Source organism: Neoarius graeffei, chromosome 18 (genome assembly GCF_027579695.1).
Source record: "Neoarius graeffei isolate fNeoGra1 chromosome 18, fNeoGra1.pri, whole genome shotgun sequence".
NCBI lineage: Eukaryota > Metazoa > Chordata > Actinopteri > Siluriformes > Ariidae > Neoarius > Neoarius graeffei.
In genome coordinates, this window is record NC_083586.1 from 18,616,689 (window position 1) to 18,635,076 (window position 18,388).

General features: G+C 44.2%; 1 protein-coding gene across 1 annotated transcript in view; it reads right to left on the minus strand.

Annotated features, from left to right (window-relative positions):
- The window catches only part of retreg2 (reticulophagy regulator family member 2), a 58,061-nt gene extending 41,528 nt beyond the window's left edge, over positions 1 to 16,533 (minus strand). Inside the window, exons 1-5 of the mRNA XM_060898485.1 lie at positions 16,146 to 16,533; positions 7,451 to 7,554; positions 7,318 to 7,348; positions 2,621 to 2,750; positions 1,137 to 1,221 (exon numbers count right to left, since the gene is read on the minus strand). Of these exons, the coding sequence (XP_060754468.1) occupies positions 1,137 to 1,221; positions 2,621 to 2,750; positions 7,318 to 7,348; positions 7,451 to 7,554; positions 16,146 to 16,411 (616 nt within the window). The 5' untranslated portion in view covers positions 16,412 to 16,533. The remainder of the gene's footprint in view (positions 1 to 1,136; positions 1,222 to 2,620; positions 2,751 to 7,317; positions 7,349 to 7,450; positions 7,555 to 16,145) is intronic.
- Between the last annotated feature and the right edge of the window lie 1,855 nt (positions 16,534 to 18,388).

The window sequence follows — 18,388 nt, forward strand, 5'->3', positions numbered from 1 at the left end:
AAAGGTTTTAACAGTCATCCAAATGACTGAACGTAAATATTGCTACAGTAACATACCAGCTACTGTTGTTGACATTAGCTAGCTTGCCGTCCAAAATGGTGGACACCGGGGTGTCACGTGACGTCAGGTGAAATACCTCAATAGATTTCTATTTTAGGATTTCTACATTATCGAGTAATGAACCGACAGTCAGAGAGTTCTACACAAACGCACTGAACTTGACAACAGCTGCATGCGTGTGAAATGGAAATAAATCGACGAAGGCAGGAAAAACTATTTTGGATTAAACTGTCATTGTCCGTTACAAGTAAAAAGGAACCAATAACCAAACTTCAACTCAATGTCTGACCTTCATTTTATGTTGCAATTCACAACTATTCTACGGTTTTCTGAAAAAATAAAATAAAATAAAGCAGCGCTCGCAAAACAAGAAGTGATAATATTGGGAGGGAAGTGGAAATTAACCCCCACTTTCCCCATCAGGGCAAGTGGGTTTAAAAGTTAATGTCGAGCCCTGTTGAGTTGTCCAGACATGGGTAATTCATTTAAGACTTTATAAAAATACTAATATAATAAATATCAAATTCAAAAATGAATATTTTGAGGTCATTTGGAGGGAGGAGGGGGGAAACCCTCACCCCTGAAATAAACAACATTAGACAACTAAAACAGTACTGTAATACAGATGGAGATTTTTCTTCAGTTATGCAAATATAATGTAAATGTATTCGACATTTCATTTTTACTTTCTGCATCACTGACGCAAGCATAAATAGATAAATAAATTCATGAGTCAAAATACCTCATTTCTTATTAAGCCCATTGTTGATATTGCTACGTATTTTAGGAATTTTCAAAATACTTCCAGAGTGGGGGGAAAAAAAAAAAGTTTTAATTTTAGCTTTATTTCTACAAGGAAGCAAAATCTGACAAGACTATTTTCTAAATTTCACGGCTTCATGGTCGTGTTATAAAATGCGAGCAACGAAAAACATCTTTTTCCTTTATTCTGTATATCTTCAGTTTAAGATGCAGTGAATGATTTAAAAAAAAAAAAAAAACAGTATCACTACAATCACTCAAATTAAACAGAAATAAAAATTAAAATAAATAAAAAATAAAGCAGGTCCACTTACAAATAATGTAGGAGATCATGACCCCGGGTACGTAGTGTCCAACCACGGCCAGCAGCAAGCATCCTGAGCACGTCATCACACAAAACTGAGGGGACGAAAGACACGGAAGTCACTCTCTCACACACACACACACACAACTAGGACGGAGTTTTATATGCAGCAGATGAAACATTTCCATCTTTGAAAGAACAGAGCACATTACTCCAATTCTAAGGTCCCTTCACTGGCTTCCAGTAAGCTACAGAATTGACTTTAAAGCATTGCTGCTGGTGTACAAATCTCTAAATGGTACAGGGCCCAATTACCTCTCTGATATGTTGCAGCGGCCTAACCCAATCAGATCTACCAGATCGCAGCAGCAAAATTTACTGGTAAAACCTGTTGTTAAAGCAAAGTGTGGTGAAGCAGCTTTTAGCTACTATGCAGTACAGCTATGGAACCAACTGCCAGAGGACATCAAAAATGCTCCTGCTGTTGGCAGCTTCAAATCTAGGTTAAAGACCAAGCTGTTTTCAGATGCTTTCTGTTAAATAATTTTGTCTTCTTTACATTTTTTATAATCTTCACTTTCTTTGCATGTTTTAAATTTACTTTAATTTTAACTTTATTCTATTTTATTCTTTATTCTATTCTGCTGGTTTCTTTTTTTCCTCCTCCTATTTGAACTTCTACTTCATTTTATTTCTACTATTGTTTAATTCTTATTATTTTCTTTTAATTCTTTTAATTAATTGTTTTAGAATAAAAATAAAATTATTTTATGTAATTTTATTTCTCTATTGTTTACTGTTTTTGTTTTTACTTCTGTAAAGCACACTGAACTGCCATTGTGTATGAAATGTGCTATATAAATAAACTTGCCTTGCAGGTTAAGAAAGAGAAAAAGAAAAAAGCAATAAATAGTTGATAATGAAGTAACTTGGTGTTATTGTTAGTCTTCTTTAAAGTGGCATGGCTGTGCAAGTCATACAAGTGTGTGCAAGTTTTAGCTCCCTCTCGCTCTCAGGTGGTTCGTCTCTCCAGAGCTTTTATTTGCATTTATTGATTTATTTTGGCACACATTCCCTATCCATCTATGGAAGTCTTGCCCTTGGTTCTAGTTTAAATGCCCATATATGGGCAGAAAAGGCTGCCAAAATAAATGGACCCCCCCCCCAAAAGAGTGCCTGGAGAGCACAATATCCACCGCTGGCAACCGTATCTGCGCTATACACCCTCATGAAATTGTCAAAGTTTGGCCAGAGTAAAATGTGATTGAACTGAAGGGAATTACAATAAACGTATTACCGACATAGAACAAAGAATCCTGTCAAGTTTGGTGAAATTCCTCCAAAAACCGTGAGAGGAGTTGATTTCAAAATGCTAGCACCCTTCCCGGGACGGACAGACGGAACACTGCCATGACATAATCCCCTTTCGGGCCTTTCACCAACACAGACATTCACTTGAAAGTCAAGCTCACGGTTTTATGCCATTTTCGTCACCTTGCCGTGATTCTGGCGTTTGTACTGAAGCATCTCCTGGATGTACAGGCTGCAGGTCAAGTAGCTCTCGGCGAGGTGGTGGCTCAGCTCGGCCACGCTCAGCAGCCTCGGGCGGACGCTCATGCTCTCTCTGTGGAGGACAGAGGGGGAATCACTACAACACAGAAACACACTCTCACCAGACACTTGTTGGTTCATCCTTAGTAACAGCCTGGTCAGGGGTTTAAACCGTTTCCATTTATACAGCATTAGAACCATTCTGGTTTAGGCAACGCCCATTTAGGGTCTAAACCAGAATCCAGTCGTGGATACAAACATTTGGAGCATTAAAAAAAAAAAATTAGTTACATATCGAGATGTATAATTTGCTGTCAAATCAAAAAAATCATTACAGTTTTAATTGTTGAGAGCTCACAAAGCAGAACCCTGACGCTGCGACACACAAAAACAGCAGCCAATCGGACCTCGTGTATGCGGAAGAGGGCAGATAGCTGCCACGAGATGGAGCCTAAGCATCGGCTCCTAATCTCTAAAAACGAACATTCTACAGCATTTCAGTTACAATTAAGCACAAGTTCAAGCACTGAAATCAAATATTTCAAAAAGTTTTAAGTTTCTGTATGAACTTAACCAGAAAAACTCGCTTGTTTAAAGGGCATATTCTGGAACAATTTCGTGTTTGTTTTTTTTACATGAAAGTATTGGGGCTTTTCCACTACCAACGCGGCTGAGTCGGGCTGAGCCGTGGCGTGCTGAGTCGAGCTGAGTGGGGCTGTTGGAGTTGCATTTCGACTACAACCGCGCTGAACCGCGCTGGCTAGAAGTGGGTGGACACGTTGGGTGGAGTTAGCGAAAGTGGGTGGACGTCACGTGATGTCGTTAGGCGGCGCAAACAGTGACATCAGTGATCTTTTAAGCGGTAGTCTCACGACCCAGATAGTAAACAATAAACATGGAGTCGTTAGTGTTGCTGGTCTTGGTGCTGTGGCTTGTTGTCACCGACAACGCCAACAGATACTGGCAAGAGCGTATAGATGAGGCGAGGCGCATAAGGCTTCATAATTCTTCTTCTTCCGGGTTTACAGATCCCAGCATGCTCACGGGGCGTGTGTGGGCATGTGAGGACACTCCTCCTCACCAATCAGTGCGCAGGGGAGTGTCTCCTCACGCCCCTAGCCCCACTCGGCTCGGTTGGGCTCACTTCAGCCTCACTGCAAAACGGTGCGAGTTTTGGGTGCTGAGTAGGGCTGAAGTGAGCCGAGTCATGCTGCTCTGAGGTAGTCGAAACGCGAGCCGTGTTGGGCTGAAGTGAGCTGAAAAAGGGTAGTGGAAAAGGGCCATATGTCCCTTTACACACTCATCCAGAAGGCCAATTTTGCACAAGGCCATCTGTCTACAGCAGAAAAAAAAAAAAAAAATACCAAAACGCGTCTGGAAAAACCCCAAGCGAGTCTGGAGCCAGATTCGTGACGTCCCCTGCGGAAGCGCCAGCAGGCTGCGCGAGCTTTGCACGGTTTCAGTGCACAGCCTGTGTAGACCAAGCGCTCCCATTTCTCTCTCATTGTCCGGTCTTTTGGGAAACGATGAGTACTAATCCCATCAAGATTGGTGTTGCTACACCCTCCTACGATACATCTGTTAACCATTTTAACAATTACGCCATAACGTTGAAGAAATTTGCAGAAAACCACCAGGTCGTTTTCTCATAAACAAACCAGCGCTGATGTAGGATTCAGAAGGAGGCGTCCCGCACGCGACGTTACGGAAATCAACGTTTGCCGGGAAATCCAAATGCCAAGATTTTTCAGAGGCGGACCAATTCACCTCAAATGGCTCAATTTCAACTGAATTTTCTGGTATTGCGCAAGGGAAAAAAAAAAAAAAAACGCGACAGATATTTGACCAAAGTTTAATATAAAATAGGAGAATTACACTGATCTTGCTCCTGAATTTACTCGTAGGAGAACTGAAGTCATTTTTAAACTTGCTTTATTTCTTAATTAACGTGTTATTCAATTACGTTTTCGGTTTTAGTAACTTTATATCGTGGCTTGTATTGGCAACTAAATATGATACTTATCGGCCTATTCGGTTTTTAGCCGTGTTGAATTTAGTTCGTTTGGTCCACGGCAGGCGTCACTTATCCGCACGATCTTCACCAGACTTGTGCGAGACTTTGAAACGTGACGTGTCAGCGCCGCCATTTTGAAAACTGTTTTCCAAACGAAGTATTGCACAAAAACGAGTTTAAATGACGAGTACTGCCTACTTTTTCCAAACTTTCCTGATTGCTATCAAAAACAACTTCCGGCTTGATCACATCAGCATTCGAAAGAGGGCGCGCGCGTCTTTTGACGTCGGTCGCTTTGATTTCCGCTGTACGTTTTACTTCCGTCCTACGATGTCTCGCACGGGCCTCGACGAATCTCGTTTACGGCCACTGCTTTGACATATGGACTGATCTATTCCATAGCGTATTTCAAACACTCAGAACTCGCTATAGCAGCGACAAAACAGCGATCAGAAATGCATTCCGATATTTAATAAAATGAGAGAAATAGAATTTTGATGATAAAAAAAAAAAAATTTGCCTTCAGTTCCCCTTTAAATGTCACTCAATCCAAGTTGACGTCTCCTAAACTCTGTCGAAAGTTCGGGACGTTATAATTCAAAACTCTTTACCACGTTAAACTTCAATTTAATCGATCACGTACCACGTCAAATTTTGAAATCATTTAATCATGTACATGAAAAATGTTTGTCGTGTTTAATTCAAATATTCTCACGTCTAAGAAGGGTTATGACATTCAATCTCGTATCGTTTACCGAGTTAAAATCAACTCTGTGTTACCAAAAAAAAAAAGTAATAAAATAAATAAATAAATACTTCGAGGGAGTTATAAACATACAGTTATAATTATAAATGTTTACCTTGTTAAGTTTCAAATTATTTACCACGTTTTCATTTTTAAAACGTTTGCCACACTGCAGTCCTGAAAATCGATCCAACTTTCAATACCTTTTTAAAATGCTACAACGTGACGGCACGGGCGCAGATAGAGGGTGGGACGGGTGGGATTCGTCCCACCCAGATTTAAATTCACCTCGCTCGGTCCCCCCCACTTATAGGGAGGAAAAAACGTCTATGCTGTCTTTCTTTGCATAAGGCAAACCTCACGGAAAAATCAAAAGACTAATTACCATTCGGTTTATTGAGGTGCACAGCAGTGTATACATAGTTGCAACAACTCACACAAAACAAAACAAAGACTGATATTCGGTTGGTTGAGCTGCGCAGACTGCACAGGTTGCGAGCTCGAGCTTGGTTGCTATGGTTACCCACAACAAGTTTGGCAGGCATATCGGGGACAGCTCCTAGTTCAGGACCCCAACACGGCATGATGAAGGATGTCAAGCCGAAAAGGCAGAAAACGACTGCGTCGTTTTTTCAAAAAACAACAACTAAGTAAACTGTGCCTTACTTTATCATATCACCTTGCAATTTTTTGATAGTCTGTTCAAAGTAATGTCGTAGTGAAAGTAAAATCGTACGAAGTAGAGAAGCCTTTCTGGTAGCCTCCTTCTTTCGGTGGTAGCCTGTAGATACAGTGCTCAGAAGGCAGTTTTAATGTTTAATCAGGCGTTCCCTGCCATAATTTCATTATTTATTAGTAGGCCTAAGCTAACGGTTGCAGGGATGAAGGAATGATGGTTTTTTTGTCTTAGCTGAGTAATGTCGCCGCCCTGAGGGCATCAGAGTGTATTCCTCGCACAACACATGTTGGGGGTGGGGGGTTGGTTTGCTGGCAGCTTTGTCCCCCCCAGTTCAAAAAACGTATCTGCGCCCCTGCGTGACGGACGCGCTCGGGAACGCGCTTGATACCGTTTCAGGAGGTCAGCGAGATACGGCACGACTAAACCGTTCGGCGCTTTATACATCATCAGCAGAGCTTTGTAGTTAATGTGTAGCTCAAAAGGCAAACACTGTAACCGGAGTCAGAAAGGAGAAATGTACTCTGACGTGCCTTTTCTTCTGATAAGGAAAGGAGTTGTTATATTCTGAAGTCAAAACTTCCTTGAAGAGGCAACACCGCGTTATCAGAGTCCAGTCTACAAATATCCAGCATCGACAGTCACTCCGAGGCTCTGATCTGTGGCTTGGAGTTTTACACAATAACCCAGGATGAAAACAGCAACCTTACTGTCAGAAATTAACAAGGAGGACGCGTCGACCGAGTTAAAATTTCTAAATATTTATTTTTAACACGATGCTGAATCGGACCGAGCTGAGAAATATCGAAAAATCTGGTGTCGTCACAACAGCAGCGGACCTAAAACAAAGACTTGCGGGACTGTACTGTAATTTGTGGGCGGGGCTTCCAGAAGGGGAGCGTTCAAAACGGCAACACAGCTGTCAATCATTTCAGAATCATAGCTTGATTGGCTTGAATTAAGAAGGGAATTTTTTTTTTCCAAATCAATCATGACGCAATTTTAACGTAATCTGGAATTATGATTTTAACGTTAAACTAACATCTTTTCCTTCCTGAGCACACAGTCATCAGGGTGTCATACAAACAAACAAAAACAAAGCTCCACAAAACAACAGATGTAAATGATACAGATTGTTTTAGGGCGTGATGTACTGACTTGTGATCTCGACATCATTTTTATGATTAATAATAAACCGTTCATACCGTTCTATCCCCGGGGCCTCTGCGTGGAGCGCTGTGTGAAGAACAAACAAACAAACAAAGAAGATGTAAAAGATTATTTCCCCAGGAGCGCTGTTGAAAACAAAAGTGCATCGGTAATTAAAAATAAACTCACCAGCGATCTGCGGCAGCTTGTCCTTCCATCTGTCCAACAGGGTGAAGGCGAGCAGGGACGCGCTGATGAGAAACAGAGGACGCAAAGAAGTAGACGACAGCAGCCTGGAACACATACGGGTCGGATGGGATTAGTTGCAACGTCGCCGTGCAAGTTTCACTTGATTACGGGACTTAACGCTCGTGTTCAGAACTCAATAACTTCTGTAGAGCCACCAAGCGCGTTTCCTTCTTTGACTTGGTTCCATGTTGGTTCGGATACGTTTCCGTCGGACTGTCTCACCTGGGAAACCATGCTTAGGATTTCAGATTTCCAAAATATTATCCTCAGACACATGAAATTTGGTGGAAACAGACAAATTTGGTTTGGAAGTCCAGTCTTTATTTTATTTATATTTATTATGGGATCCTCAAAAAGGGAACAAGTGCAAAATGTTCATCCATGAGTGACGTTAGGGGGCATACACGGCCCACTTTAATAGACACACAAGTGCTAAAAGTCACAGTTTGTGCTTAAAGGAAATACGCAGAACCATGGCCTCACTTTCTGAGACCTCAAGAATGGCACAGGAATAGTTTTAAGCGTTAACAATAAATCTAATATAGTAACTTTTACGATTAAAGTGATTTACATCGGTAGCGAACCAAGTGAATGACCTTGACATCTGTGATGTCACAGCAGGAAGTCTATCGGTCTCATCACCATTTCCGCTAGACTAAAACACAGAGCTGGCTGCAACTTCAATCCTCCATTCTGAGCTGATTTATCGCCATGCCACGTAGATGTGTTGCTGGCGGGTGCAGCAGCATGACAGAAGGTGGATTTACGTTGCATTCATGACCCAAGAATGTTCAAACTGCAAAGATTTGGATGCGTTTTGCGAGAAGTTCACGGGCACATTGGGCACCTACGAAGTGGTCTCTCCTCTGCTCTGCACATTTTACTGAAGACGTAAGGCCTCTGCATGCTCTTGCGACAAGGCTTTCGCAGATAGCTTTTCGCAGACAGTTGTAATTTATCGTTGAGCGGGGAGTAATAGGCGTGCGCGATGTTATTCACCGCCACAACGCAAGGGGGCACGAAGTCGCTAGGAGTAGTTGGTGGGTGTGGTTAGTGGAGTGTTTATCCTCCGGTTACTTATAATGACTAGAACTGGAGTCGTATAGATGTACGTACTTCCTCGATCAACCGCTCTTCGTGCTGCTCCACAGGGCTCGAAATTAACTTTTTTTCTTTGTGTCCCCCAGTGGTCCCGAATTCTGTGTTGTATTGTCCCGAATGGAAGCAATAGTGTCCCCATTTTTTTCCTCTCTGCAATAACCAGTGGTTAATATTATCATATGAAGTTACTATTATATTTGTAACTATGCGATTTTGAACCCTTTATATCATTTTTACAATAAGTCACAAGACACAAGCGACACATGTCCTATACATCGTCTACTTCAAAATTACAGTTATTGCATTTTCAGTTTATTAAACTTTGGCGATCTCACTGTATGAATAGATACCCGTTTATTTAAAGGGGCCAACTAGCTCATTCAGAAAATGTTTCAACTCCCTACATCTGCAGTACACTTTAGTTGAAAATAAGACCCCTTTTATGTTCATTTCATCTACTTATACCTTGAATATCTGTTGGCACTTATAAGGCCAACTTATCATTTTCACCATTACCGTTATCCATTTTTATGAACTTTCCGTTATCCATTACCGTTATCCATTTTTATGAACTTTCCGTTATCCATTACCGTTATCCATTTTTATGAACTTTCCGTTATCCATTACCGTTATCCATTTTTATGAACTTTCCGTTATCCATTTTATGAACTTTCGCTGCCGGGTGCAAATGTTAGCAACATCAGCATAGTGGCAGGTCCGAGCCTAGTTGTGCTGCTGACTGACTAAACTTTCTGAACTAGAAAGACACCAAGAAAACTCACTTATTCTGTTGAACGGTATCTTCTGTCAATATCATCCACATCATTCCTGTTGTATTTTATAACGTGTCTAACAGTGTTCATTCAGTTCATTCAGTTGCTAGCGTTGCCTGCAGACCAGGCGAGGACACTTTGGATCCTGAAGGTCCCGGAGACGTTATGTCTGGGCTTTCAGTTTCTTCCCCGCGGTCGGTCCGCTTCAACCACTTCAGCATTTTTGTTCTGGCAAGAGTCGGCGCAGCGTGTGCGGTAGCAATTCCATTCCAAGTCCGTATAATGCGGACTCTGGCCGAAGATTCTAGAACAGAATGCGCTGCTCTGTAGCCTACGGATGCAGGCGCATCGAAAGTGTAGCTACTATGTATTTTTCGCTGTTAACGTTTTAAAATTAAAATTGACAAATTAGGTGAATGTCTATGTATGTGTTACGGCTTTGTAAATAATATTAATGTAGAACTTTTTTTCTAGATCTATTTTTTTCCATTGTCCCGGGATTGTCCCAGATATGATAATTTTGTGTCCCGATGACATTTTTTATGGTCCCCGGGACGTCGGGACACCGTTAGTTTCGAGCGCTGCTGCTCCATCTTCGCTCGTGTTTTTAAAAATGGCGGTCGTGAAAACAAACCAAACCGGGAAAGCAGGGAAGCGGAAGTGCGTGTACAGCAGATGTAGAGTGGACCAATCAGAGCCCTCTTGTCTGCGAGGCTTCTGCGGTGGTCACAATTTTTGGGAGGTGCGCGCAGAGCGTCTGCCAAGGTGGGGGGGCTACGCAGACGCTATCTGCGAGGACTGGGTTGTCAGCATAAATTGGCCTTCATACGAGACCTCTGATCTGTTGAGGAATGTTGGCTATAAGCCCGTATTGAAAGAGGGTGCAGCACCAACAATTAAAGGAAACTACAAGAAAAGGAAAGTGAGTTCAGTTGCACCAGTTCTCCCAGAGTGTGAGCCGAGGGTTGTTGGTAAAACCCAGGACGGAACGGGACGCATTATTACTCGATTACACCGGTTGTTGCTAAAACCCGTGACGTATCGTCCCGTCCCGGGTTTTAGTAATTGCCTGAGCCGAGCAGTAATGGCGGAGTACTCAGTATGGAGAAAATGGAGAATGAGCGAAGCAGCCGTCTGATTTCTCCACTGGATATTGCTGCCATCTCGCCCTTACATGGAAGAAGCGAATGAACGGAAAACTGAACGAACAACTGAAAGTCAGATTGTTTCAAAACAATCGGCCACAAGAAGCGAGAACGCAGACGGGTAAGCTCCGACTCTCATTTGGGTTAAAAAACAACTCGTCGTTTCCCTGCGTTTAGATTAATTCATGTAACTTGTATTGTGTGTTTAAGTTAGCGGTGTAAGATTATTTAATTTGCTTCAGAATGTGATTGTCTCAGTTCATCTGATTATTTAATTAGCCTTTTACGTTTTATCAGTGAAAATGCATGCATGTACATGTCTGTTGCATAAGTTATAACACCCATCCTGTTTTAATTACCCCTTTTCCACCAAATCAGTTCCAGGGCTGGTTCGGGGCCAGTGCTGCTGCTGGTTCACAACTCGTTCAACTTGCGAGCCAGCTGAGAACCAGTTTGCTTTTCCATCGCTCGCGGTGCTAAGCGGAGCCACGTCATTACGTCGCTGTATACGTCAGTTACGTCGCTACGTTTGCTTAAACCTTGGCGCGAATATCAAAGCAAAAACAACACGGAAGAAGCAGCAGCAGCAACAACAATAATAATAATAATAATAATGGATGACTTTGCGTTTGTACAGCTGCGGCTTCTCGTCGCTTAAAAGTGGCGATCTTTCGCGGTCTTGTTATTGTTGTTGGTCTTAACAACTCCGCCCCCCCCGCTGACGTAAGCGGTTCTTTCCTCTGGCCCAGCAGAGAGTTGGTGCTAGCCTGGAACCGGTTTTTCTGGCCCCAGAGCCAGTTCTTTGTCAGTGGAAACAGAAAACCCGGTTCCAAACTAAGCACTGGCCCCGAACCAGCCCTGGAACTGCTTTGGTGGAAAAGGGGCAAATGAGAGTCAACCCACAATCAATGAAGTCAAATCAGTCTTAGTTGAGCGAGTCGGTGACGGTATTTCTTACTTTCACCGTAAATGTTTATTTATATGACTTTGGTCTCTAGCTGTAAAAGGCCTCGGCCTTAAAACCGGTTCCCGCTGTGACGTCACGCACTCAGGGCTGGCTGGCTCAGCGGGGCAGCTCCAATACGCCAACTTTGCGGTCGATTTTAACTCTCAAATATATTTTTATTCCCATTTATGCAGCGTACAAGAGTCAAGGATGGAGATACTATCCACTCAGAAATTTATTGTCTGATCAATGTGAGAAATTTAAGCTAATTTTATTTATGTGAAATCAGCAAAAATGTACCGCCCTGTATTCCTATTACAGGACAACTGAAGTCATTTTTAAACTTGCTTTATTTCCGAGTTATTCAATTACCTTTTCAGTTTTATTAACCTTATATCGCGACTCGTATTGGCATATTACGGTTTTTAGCCGTGTCGAATGTAGTTCGTATGGTCCACGGCAGGCGTCGCTAATCCGCGCGAGCTTCACCAGACTTGTGCGAGACTTCAAACGTGAAGTGTCAGCGCCGCCATTTTGAAAACTGTTTACACAGCGGCCAGATCGCCACATCGTTCCAATTTAGATTCATTTCGAGTTCTGCTAGCTTCATCAGCGATGGACATTATTCCATACGACTTCAAACCATTAGTTAAAAGGGGGGGGGGGGGGGGGAACCAAAACGCTTTCAGACACTACTCAGTCGTGCTGGCGTTTACATCATTACTGTCGCGCAATTACAACGTGCCAGATCAGTCGGCTGGTGGGTTTTCAAAATAATGATTAAAAAAAAAAAAAAAGACGCATGTATTTTTGTGATAAATCCAGATTATACTGAGCGCATAATTTCCCAGATTAATCCATACAAAGTACCCACATCTTTCAGTTCTTTTAAATCAAGGCTCAAGAGTTTCTTCTTCGCCGCTGCCTTTTATTAAATCAAGTTTGAGACTTAATTTGATTTCTTTCAGCGCGGCCGCAACGCATGATGGTTTATACTGCTTCGGTTAGTGACCATCGGTTGGACACTACTTTTCGTGGGATACTTCGAAGAAGAAGAAACCTTTGGCCATTATTAAAAAAATGTTCTGTTTCCGGTCCACCGGCTGGGTGAGTGCCGTTTGTGCGGTTGAAATTTTTTTTTAACGCCGGTTTTTCGACATTTTTTTCGGGTTCGTAAAATTAAAATCGAACTTGACATTTGCGCATTCCCAGAGCTTTCCACTAAAGGCCTCTGCATGCTCTTGCGACAAGGCTTTCGCAGATAGCTTTTCGCAGACAGTTGTAATTTATCGCTGAGCGGGGAGTAATAGGCGTGCGCGATGTTATTCACCGCCACAACGCAAGGGGGCGCGAAGTCGCTAGGAGTAGTTGGTGGGTGTGGTTAGTGGAGTGTTTATCCTCCGGTTACTTATAATGACTAGAACTGGAGTCGTATAGCTGTACGTACTTCCTCACTTCCTCGATCAACCGCTCTTCGTGCTGCTCCATCTTCGCTCGTGTTTTTAAAAATGGCGGTCGTGAAAACAAACCAAACCGGGAAAGTAGGGAAGCGGAAGTGCGTGTACAGCAGATGTAGAGTGGACCAATCAGAGCCCTCTTGTCTGCGACGCTGTCTGTGAGGCTTCTGCGGTGGTCACAATTTTTGGGAGGTGCGTGCAGAGCGTCTGCGAAGGGGGGGGGGGGGGGGGGGGGGGCTACGCAGACGACATACGCGACGCCATCTGCGAGGACTGCGTTGTCAGCATAAATTGGCCTTAAGGCTCATACTAGCCAGCCATGACAAATAAGTAGCCAGCCGGGAGGAGTAAACACAAAATAAACTCCTGTGCATGCAGTTCCCAGGATTAAATGTATTTTCCACAGACCATTTATTTATTCACTTTACTCAAATACAAAGTAAAATGGCAGTAAAGCTTCTCTCTTTTCTTGCGTATTGCATCATGAGGCGTTCCTGGCTTGTAAATCTCTTATTTTCGGTGCATGACACATTCACGCAGCTGAGCATGCTATGAATTAACAACGACAACGGTCTGCAGTGGCGGCTACACAATTAAACACTCAGCCAACATTTCTCCATTTGTGTATGAAAATACACTCCAACCACTCAGTTTGGCTTCATTTACAACCAGCGGTGTCTTTTGATGCCAGCACGGAATTGAACGAGAGAAGACTTAGCGTTAGCTCCCTGCAAGCTAAATCCCAAATTTTTTTCCCTTTATTTATTTATTTTTTTTTAATCTAGTGCACTTGTTTCTGCCATTTTGTGTCCTACATAGTGCGCCTATGTAGGGAGTCAGGGTGCGTTTGGGACAGAGTATTTACACACTGTTTTGGTGCAGAAATGCGACAGTAGTGTTTGTATACAAATTAAGGAACTAGAAATTTAAACATTAGTTGTTGAATTAGTGTAAAAAAAAAAAAAAAAGTGGTTTTTCTTTTTAATTTAAAGGCTTTTTTTTTGCCAGATAAGAGTGTTCTAGGGCTGTCCCAAACGATTAATCTAGTGATTATTTTTCCGATTACTCAACTAATATCTCATCTCATTATCTCTAGCCGCTTTATCCTGTTCTACAGGGTCACAGGCAAGCTGGAGCCTATCCCAGCTGACTACGGGCGAAAGGCGGGGTACACCCTGGACAAGTCGCCAGGTCATCACAGGGCTGACACATAGACACAGACAACCATTCACACTCACATTCACACCTACGCTCAATTTAGAGTCACCAGTTAACCTAACCTGCATGTCTTTGGACTGTGGGGGAAACCGGAGCACCCGGAGGAAACCCACGCGGACACGGGGAGAACATGCAAACTCCGCACAGAAAGGCCCTCGCCGGCCACGGGGCTCGAACCCAGGATCTTCTTGCTGTGAGGCAACAGTACTAACCACTACACCACCGTGCCGCCCTCGACTAATATTATGATTAACCTAACAATTTTATTGCAATTATTTTCCAGTTAGTTATGTAATAGGGCGGGACGGTGGTGTTGGATTGGACAGGGCAAATTGTTGCATTATGCTGCTTTTCCACTACAAACGGGGCTGAGTCGGGCTGAGCCGTGCCGTGCTGAGTCGGGCTGAGTGGGGCTGTTGGAGTTGCATTTCGACTACAACCGCGCTGAACCGTGCTGGCTGGAAGTGGGTGGACACATTGGGTGGAGTTAGCGAAAGTGGGTGGACGTCACGTGATGTCGTTAGGCGGCGCAAACAGTGACATCAGTGAGCTTTTAAGCGGTAGTCTCACGACCCGAATAGTAAACAATAAACATGGAGGACATGGAGTCGTTAGTGTTGCTGGTCTTGGTGCTGTGGCTTGTCGTCACCGACAACGCGGACAGATACTGGCAAGAGCGTATAGATGAGGCGAGGCGCATAAGGCTTCAGAAATTCTCGTAATTCGTAATTATTCTTCTTCCGGGTTTGCGGTGTTTACAGATCCTAGCGTGCTCGCGGGGCGTGTGTGGGCATGTGAGGACACGCCTCCTCACCAATCAGTGCACAGGGGAGTGTCTGCTCACGCCCCCAGCCTCACTCGGCACGGTTTGGCTCGCTTCAGCCCCACTCCAAAACCGTGCGAGTTTTAGGGGCTAAGCAGGGCTGAAGCGAGCTGAGTCGTGCTGGTTTTTGGTAGTCGAAACGCGAGCCGTGTCGGGCTGAAGTGAGCTGAAGTGAGCCGAAAAAGGGTAGTGGAAAAGGGCCATTAGAAAGAAAGAAACCGGTCATGCGCACTTCAAGCACAGTGAAATTCATCCTCTGCATTTAACCCATCTGAAGCAGCGCACACACACCCAGGGGTTCGGCACCTTGCTCAAGGGCACCTCATGCCAACCTGTAGACTGCAGCACCCGGACGAAACCCATGCAGACTCCACACAGAAAGGGCCTCGAACCCGGAACCTTCTCGCTGTCAGATGACCATCACACCACCGTCCCGCCCTGTTCAATAACTCACTGAGAAATAATTGCAATAAGATTATTAGGTTAATCAGAATATTAGTCGAGGGCGGCATGGTGGTGTAGTGGTTAGCGCTGTCGCCTCACAGCAAGAAGGTCCGGGATCGAGCCCCGTGGCTGGCGAGGGCCTTTCTGTGCGGAGTTTGCATGTTCTCCCCGTGGGTTTCCTCCGGGTGCTCCGGTTTCCCCCACAGTCCAAAGACATGCAGGTTAGGTTAACTGGTGACTCTAAATTGAGCGTAGGTGTGAATGTGAGTGTGAATGGTTGTCTGTGTCTATGTGTCAGCCCTGTGATGACCTGGCGACTTGTCCAGGGTGTACCCCGCCTTTCGCCCGTAGTCAGCTGGGATAGGCTCCAGCTTGCCTGCGACCCTGTAGAACAGGATAAAGCGGCTAGAGATAATGAGATGAGATGAGAAAATGAGTCGATTAATCGTTTGGGACAGCCCTAGAATTGACACCAAAACACTCTGTGTCCCAAACGCGCCCTGACTCCCTACATAGGCGCACTATGTAGGACACAAAATGGCGGAAACAAGTGCACTAGATCCCAAAAAACAGGAAAGAAAGAGAATTATTTGGGATTTAGCCTGCAGGGAGCTAAGCTAACGCTAAGCGCGTGACTCATTAGCATGTCGGCTAACTGATTCGTGGCGGCCGTGTTGTGTGAGCGATTGATTTGGAACAAACATGTTGCTAAGCGACGCGGAACTTACCAGAAGGCGGTGTTGAGCGCGAGCGCGGCGGCGGCGCTGTGCACGGGCCTCTCCCACACCAGCAGCCTCTGCGCGCACAGCAGCGCGCGCTCGTAGGGCGCGAGACAGCGCTGCAGCGCGCGCCGCATCCGGAGGAGCTCGGGGCTTCCGCTCCGCTCTGAGCACGCGCCCGGGAACAGCGCCTCGAGCCCCACCGCGCTGCACGAGGAGGAGGAGGAGGACGGGACAGGCGCGCGCGCGGCCTCCTCCCCGCTCGCCATTTTCATTCCTTGTTGTTCCGGCTGTCCGGCTCCGCTTTGTGTTGTGAAGCGCTGCGGCGCAGCAGAACAGGACCGGTCCCGAAGCAGCGCGTCCTCACTCCGCACTCTGACCTGCGGCCGGTGCGCAATACCGCAGCGCTGCCTCCTACCGAGTGCACTAGGTATCTGATTGAGACGGGACACGGCGTGTTGTTGAGGACTGCGGTGTCATTAGCGCCCTCTGCTGGACACCATACAGAACCTCAGTGTGTTCAGACGCGCAGCTTGTGAACAGGCAACTGCTTCCCCCCCCCCCCCAGATTTTGTTTTTTATTGTTCTTTACCATTGTATTTTCACATTTGGAATTTAAAAAAATTTTGCTTTCATACATTTTTCGTCGACTGACCGGTCGTACACGACCGTTCAAAAGTTTGGGGTCACTTTAAAATGTCCTTATTTTTGAAAGAAAAGCGCTGTTCTTTTCAGTGATCACTTTAAACTGATCAGAAATCCACTAATGCGGTAAATGTCTGGTTTTTGGTGCAATATCTACATAGCAGTGGTGGCTGGTAGTCTTTCAAACAGGGGAGGCTGGTCGGTTACGATATTTCCAGATTTTAAAAGAAAAAAGAAAAAACATCAATTTTGCCCAGACTCTTGCCTCTGATCTGGCTGATTGTTGGCAGGGTCACAAACTGTGAAATAACAGGTTCTTTTGGCCCATTAGCCTACTGTCCAATATACATGATGGTGGTGTTGGGGGGGGATATTTTAACATTTTATATTTTAAAATTGTGGCATGTTGTTTAAAAATTGATCATTATTGAAAGCAGCTCTTTGTCAGGAACCTCAGCAGTAACAGCAGAGTGTTCTGGAATAGGCACAAGCACTGACCTTGGGGAGCCAAACATAGAGCTGGGTGCCACACATTTCATTCAATGACACTTTCCCTATATTTTACTTATTTTGACTGAGAAATGTTTTACTGACAATTTTGATAACCCTTCACTTTTAATCCAGGTCTGTAGTGTGAAATGTTCTCAGCTGTGTTTTTGTTTAAAAATGTTTTCCAAATTGTAGCTGTGTTTAATTCATATCCAGAGAAATATATATATTCCAATATAATATACTCAGCATAAACATTTTAAATAGATTCTATATTTTTGGTCCATCCATGACATATTACTAAAGTAGCCTATTTACTGTTGTTGATGTGGGTCACTTGCTGTTAGCCAATTCACTTTCTCGTACCAGGAGAGCTGAAAGGAACGAGTATTATTCCCGACCTTTTTCACCAAGTCGATTTGAGGCGTTGGTCTACCCTGCTCTTTAATTTTAATTTTTTCCTCGAAAGGAAGACTGGCAAAAGGCTTCACCAAAATTAAATCAGCAATGCTTGGCATCCGTGCGCAGCTTTCTTGCTAGCTGACTAGCCCCCTCAAGTTCAAGTTCAGTCACTCAAATAAACGAAATTTCTGGAACTAAGATAGCAAACTTGACAACACTATATTTACACTTTATTTACAATGAAAATATATACAAACTAAAAAAGCTGGTAGAAACCGTATGTAATGAATGAAATCGAAATGTAAGCTGATCTCTTACAATACACCACAGCACTTGCGAATCCGCATGGGACTGAACTGAAATTCACCTCTGCCTGTCTATATTTGAAACGAGCTGTCAATCAAAGAAAATATCCAGCCACTTTCACCAATCACCAGTCTCCTCGCGGAAACTGCCATGTCCCTCCCACTGTGAGGCTCGGAGTCCGGTGGGCGGGCGTTTTCGCAGTATTTGTCCAATAACCGTCTTGCATTTTGAGATTGAAAAGCGCATCGTTCCCAAATGCCATTGAAGTCCACTGAGGCTGGGAGTCCGGTGGGCAGGCGTTTTCGCAGTATTTGTCCAATAACCGTCTTGCATTTTGAGATTGAAAAGCGCATACTGTAGCTCCCAAATGCCATTGAAGTGCACTGAGGCTGGGCTGCATCGCGCTGTCA